Raw genomic sequence first — 5860 nt, forward strand, 5'->3', positions numbered from 1 at the left:
CCACAGACATCACACAGATGCACACAACCTATTCAGTAGGGATGCGCGATATCTTTAGTTGTGATGAATTATTGGTAAATAATTTGGTATATATATCATAAATGTACTGAGGTTTACACGCATAGCAGTCTATTCACTGAACAGACAGCTGTCAATCTCCCAACGAATGATGGACCAATACAAAGCCATGGAACATGTGACACTGGGCTGCACAGAAGAAATAAAACTTTTTTTTTTTATTCACATTTTTTATTAACATTAGTCTGCCTGGTAGTTTTCGAATAATCACTTCTATTTGCTCTTTTATATGAAATACAGTTTAGTATTATTGAAATGTATTCAGTTTTTTTTTACCTTAAGGTCTGTAAATAAACGTAAAGTATCAAACTACACCCTTTTATTGATGTTTTGAGGAAGTTGTTTTTAACTTGTCTCGCATCAAGACATGTGAAATCCTCAACTGTCAAATGATCCAAATTGCTATTTGTGTTGTTTTATGTCACAATTTCTTCTGAAAGCAGGAGATTTCATAGAGTTGACCTAGAAGTTAATCTTTCTCACAAGTGCAGTAATAAATCATTTACTCTGCTACAAAAAGGATGGTTGAGATCAGCTGTAAGGCAGAGAAAAGCCTTTTCACATAAAGCTCGTAGGTACAGGAAGAATACTGGTGTGGTATCATCCCTGTATCTGGTGTATGACTTTGTTTATTTATGGGCAAAGATGGATTTTATTGGCAGGTTGATACTTGGCAGGTGTTAATTCCAGACTCTGTTAGTACAAGGAGGAGGTGTAACGTCAGTGTGTGATTGACTACTTGCAGGTTTTCTCCAACTGCTCATCTTCAGCCAACTGTTTTCACGCCTGGGAGAGATGGAAGAAAAAAAATGTCCTTGGTGAAAACTGATAGCTTTTTTTCTGTGCCTAAAACTGACATAATAACAGTTTTTCCCCTCAGATCGGTAACCTTGGCAAAGATATGCTCATGGCACGATTAGTTTTCCGTCGGGCTTTCATCTAATTACTGCGTGCTGGACTGTCTGAATCTGTAATGGGTCTGCATGGTCTTTGTCCATTCATAAATGCCTGCAGAAGTAAGCAGCACACACACACACACACACACACACTGTCGCTCTAAACGCTATAATGAGTACTCAAGTGCTGCTCTGCCTCTCTGCCCTGCCCCTGCCTCTGTCTGGCTGCAGCTGAAATGTGCATTCCCTCCTATCGATCCGCTTCCTTCTGGAGTCACAGGCGGGCTTATCCGGCCCGTCCTAATTCGTCTAGCCCTTTCAAAAAAGGACACACAGAGAGCGCTGTGTGCATGTGCCAGTTGTCAAGGTTTTGTGCGGTCCCAGGCAGCTTGTGGTTGAGTGGTCCTTGTGGCTCTCCCTCTTTGCATAATCTCTCTCTTTTGCGCCTTTGTTGACAAATTATTAGTTACAGATACATTATACTCATATTTCTGTAAACACCAATGTTTCACTTTTGCTCTTTGTCTCTGTTTTAGTGTTTGTAGTAGTACATGTAGTACCCCATGTTTTTCCTTACAGTTCACGTTCGCCTCAGCAGTGGCCTGTGTTACGCTTAGGGGGAAAAGAAGGTTGAATAAGGAACATAAATTATTTTTTGGAATATATATAACATATTATATTGTTATAGGTTAGTTTTTTCCACCAGCACCATTTTGAAATCACCTTTTACATGACACTCGTTGCATACTCATTAGAGAAGCACACCCAACAGAATGGGCTAATGAATGAGGCACAGAGAGCTCTCTGGTTGCCTGAGCTTTTGTTTTGTACAGTCCCAAGCTGACGGTGCAGCTGAAGTGCACTCACATTAAATTACCTGAATGAAGTCAAATTGTGTTGTGGAGTGCACTGATGAGAGATGAGACTTGTAGCTCAGAGAGCCAGACACCTATTCTGGAGTTCATTTTAACCCTTCCTCTTCAGGCCATGGCTTCCCTGGGATTGAAATATTTCACTTGAGAGTTTGTTGTGGTTTGGTCATACTACTGTAGCACAGGCTTGTTCAAACAGTCCTTTATCCATCATACATTGTTACATAGAATTACTCAGTAGCTTGGAAATATTGTTTCTGCTAAAATGGGGAACATTGTGCTAAGAATGGTTGAGTCACAGATAAATGAAAAAAAAAAAAACTTTTGAAGACTTAATCACCGTATAAAGTCACTTCAGTGAGGCACCGCTGCTCGATCCAATCAGACAGCCGTAAGAGAGAGACGGAGAATGAGGTAGAGGAGGACAGCGGGGGCAGACGCGGTGATGTCAAAAACAGGGAAATGGGAGCGGGGAAATATGTTTCCATAGCAACTAGTAGACGTGAGTATAACTGTTTGAGAGATATGAGCAGCAAGCAAAAATAAGTATGTTTCTTAAAACTAATGAAAAGTGAGCGCTTCTGCTTCGTCTCTGTTGGTGTGTGGCATCACATTGTAAACAGTCTTCTGTTAAAAAAATAAAAAATATAGATATTGTTGTAGGTTTTAGTGTGATAGGGAGTTTCAGGGGGTCTTGGAAATCACCATCATCTTGCACATTGAAAAGTAAGATGCTACATGCTACAGTGTTAACCAGATGTGTTACATTTTATTAGTGCAAAACCAAGTAGTGGGTAATTGAGAAATAATTGATAGAAAAGAAAATAGATCAACCTGAATTATTTTTGAAAAGATAAAAAAAATCTGTTTACAAGTAAAAATAAGGATTCTTTGTAAACTAGGACAGACAGTTCTTTCTCTCCGATTCAAATATCTGTATAGTAAAACTATAGAAATGAAGTTGTCACTCCTACTGTATATAATTGGATGATCAAATGGCTGTCAGGCTAAATAAAAGAAGACAGTGACCTTGGTCTGTTTACCCATAATCCAGTTTGGCGTTCCCTGAAGGCAACAACTGAAAGAGGAGGAATCTTGCTCTTAAAACAGCAGTTATACATTTTGACTTTTTTAATGTTGGGGTTGTTGTCCACAAGGCTAAATCATCGAAATATTCCTTTAATTCTAACTTCATTTTCCATGGTTCAGACTATAACATACCGGTAGTTATGTTCAAATATGTTGCGGGTCTTATTTGTTAATCAATCTGTCTGCTATAGTCACAAACTGCCTTCATCCAGACACGACATTGCCGATAGCTGCAGTGAATCTTACATCATAATGAGCTGTCATTATGCAAGGCTCCTCTCTTTGGATTCAAACTTAACCTGATGGGTTTGGTTAAAAAAATCAAACAAAAGCTCATTTATTACTGAAGATTAAAGAATGTTATGATGGAGAATAAACAGGGTAAAATCAATTGGGCAAAATAATTTTATTTGCATGATTCTGCTTTATTTATGGTTTGAATAGATTGCAGTAGCAGGAGCCATATGGTAGTACACCAGGATTTGCTAGGATTCTGAAGGACTAATGTTTGATGACTACACCGTGAGTGAATGGTTGTCAGGATGAAAATAGCTCTTTTTATGTACATATTATTTACTGCATCATTTTTTATTTTTTATTATTTTATAAGTATCCAAAAGGAAAGCCACGTAGTTTCTAATTTTAGAACACTGTAAATCATTAGTGATGAAGGAATTATGCTTTGACACCAAAGCAGTGTCTGTATTTATCAGGGAAAAATAGAATGGTAAGATGAGATGCAATGGTTGTGTTTTATATAATTCATCATCTCCATCACTTTGAGGCATTAGGTTTATTCTTTTAGAGACGGGCGGAAATGTTTTTGACACATTCTAGGATACTTCGCTCAATAAAGTCATACAAGGAGTTATAAAGACAGGTCTTAATGTAGGTGTTTATAAAATCTCTAAGTGAAGAGAGAGCTGTGCTCTCTATGTGTGAAGGTTCATTGAATGTTTTATACCTCTGAGATGCCAGACTTAATCAAGTGTTGAGGGAAACAGACGTCAAAGGACAGAATATCAATATGACTGTGAGAAATGTTTTCCAGCTGCAACATGAGTTCGTCAATCATTTGGTTCATGACTCGAACCATTTAAGGACCTGCTGTGTTTGTTTATTTCTATAGTGTCAATTACACAGAGTGCACTTTTCTGCTTTAAGATATCATGGATATCAACAGATTCTTAGGCACCATTTTTTAATGTTTCTAATTACCATTGACTTCTGGTTGATTCTATTGGCAACAATGAAGCTTAGTTTTAATAATTTAATAATGAAAATAAATTAAAACGTGTTCATGATTTCTTTTTCAAAGGGGAAACACTGAAATAAACACTAGAGACTGTGTGAGGAGTTTCTGAATGGTTGTGTCATTTGTGTAATTAAATGAACCATTGGTAATTAACGCTGTGAACTGTAAATACAGGTATTTTTTACCTTATTTTATTTTAAGGTGTCACTTTTATTTAACATTCTGAACAAATAGACAGGTCAGCTTTTATGTCAAAACATCTGTCTGTCCAAAATATGAAATTATGAGGTTTTCATAATTGGTAAATATGATGGTTGTTTTCTGAATTAATAGACCAGTAATTTGGTCTGCAAATACTGGTAGAGAGGATCTTGGATTTGACTTCAAGTCCAGTGTGTTATGACTGAGTTTGAGCTAAGTTGAGCATCAAAAGGAGTTCAGTGGAGGTTGAAGACCTGGTTGTTGGGGTGAGAGTCCAAGTCAAAGATGAAAATGTTCAGGCTGATCCAAGCATCCAGGGTTTGAATTAAGAAATGCCAACAAAGTGTCAAAGGTCCAAAGGTTTTGGGTCTAAGACTTAATCAGTCAAGAATTTTCTATACAATTTCCACATTATAATTCTATCATCGCGTTTCACCTTAGTAACAATACTGGAATGTTACTCCAAATGTTGAAAATCAAAAGAAACAAAAAAATTCAGTGGAAGTTGTTGAAATGTTTCATTTTATTAATTTAGCCTATGATTAGATGATACTATTATTAGAAGATTACTCTAAAATGAGGATTTCCAGATCAGTCACACTATCAGAGACTCTGCTGTGCACCTGAAAGTCCACAGTCATGTTTGTTGTCATTACCTTTTACATTGTTTAATAAATTGTGTGTTTGTTTTTCTCTGCTCTAGTGTCACTCAATGTGCAGATTGTACCCAGTCATGGTGAGATTAGCCTCGGAGAGTCCAAATTCTTCATGTGTGAAGGTAATATTTCTTTCTCATTTCAAGCTTTAATTTAATTTAAAAGCATGTCAAATAAAACATTATCCCAGTTATATTTTATAGTCAAGTTTAAATCTTATAGGTAAGTGAGGAAAGAACCTCTTGGATTGCTGTCAGTGAAAGGTTGAAAATGTTTAAACAAAAATAAATCTCCACTCAGTATAATACTGTGTTGATACTATATTAATATGTACGTATATATCCCTTTCACAACATTACACATTGTGAATTGTTGTTGTTGTTACTTGTTTCTGGCCTCAATTGTAGAAAGTTTGTAAAGAAGCGCCATATAACTTTAATGTAACAATGAATATTTATTAGTTTGGTAAACCTCATAAAACCTGAAACGAGTTTGTGTTTAATTTAATTAGGGACCTTCCACAGTACAGTGGTAATGGGGACCAACTTTGGCCGTGTGGGTGGATGGATTTTTGTTCTTGGTGTATTTATTATTGCCACCCACAGGGTCTGTTGTCACTTGTAAAGATTCACAGAAAGAAACGTCTTAAACACTTACAAAGGAAGGAGAAAACAGAACGCCCTGGCTGCAGAACATCGCAATACGCTTTTAGTCACCAATTAAAATGACTGACTCTTTCATGAGTTCATACACAATAATAATAACTACATACACAGTGTTTTAGGAAATGTCTGTATACACTACATTTAATGC

General features: G+C 36.7%; 1 protein-coding gene across 4 annotated transcripts in view; it reads left to right on the plus strand.

Annotated features, from left to right (window-relative positions):
• Positions 1-5860, plus strand: part of ncam1b (neural cell adhesion molecule 1b) — a 66805-nt gene that overhangs the window by 13313 nt on the left and 47632 nt on the right. For all 4 annotated transcript variants that reach the window (XR_003049499.1, XM_008309506.3, XM_025054893.1 and 1 more), the window contains exon 2: positions 5095-5169. Coding sequence is in view for 3 of the 4 variants with exons in the window: in XM_008309506.3 (XP_008307728.1) it covers positions 5095-5169 (75 nt within the window). In the remaining variant the exon portion in view is untranslated. The remainder of the gene's footprint in view (positions 1-5094; positions 5170-5860) is intronic.

The sequence above is a fragment of the Cynoglossus semilaevis genome, chromosome 4, assembly GCF_000523025.1.
Source record: "Cynoglossus semilaevis isolate Cse_v1.0 chromosome 4, Cse_v1.0, whole genome shotgun sequence".
NCBI classification, from domain to species: domain Eukaryota; kingdom Metazoa; phylum Chordata; class Actinopteri; order Pleuronectiformes; family Cynoglossidae; genus Cynoglossus; species Cynoglossus semilaevis.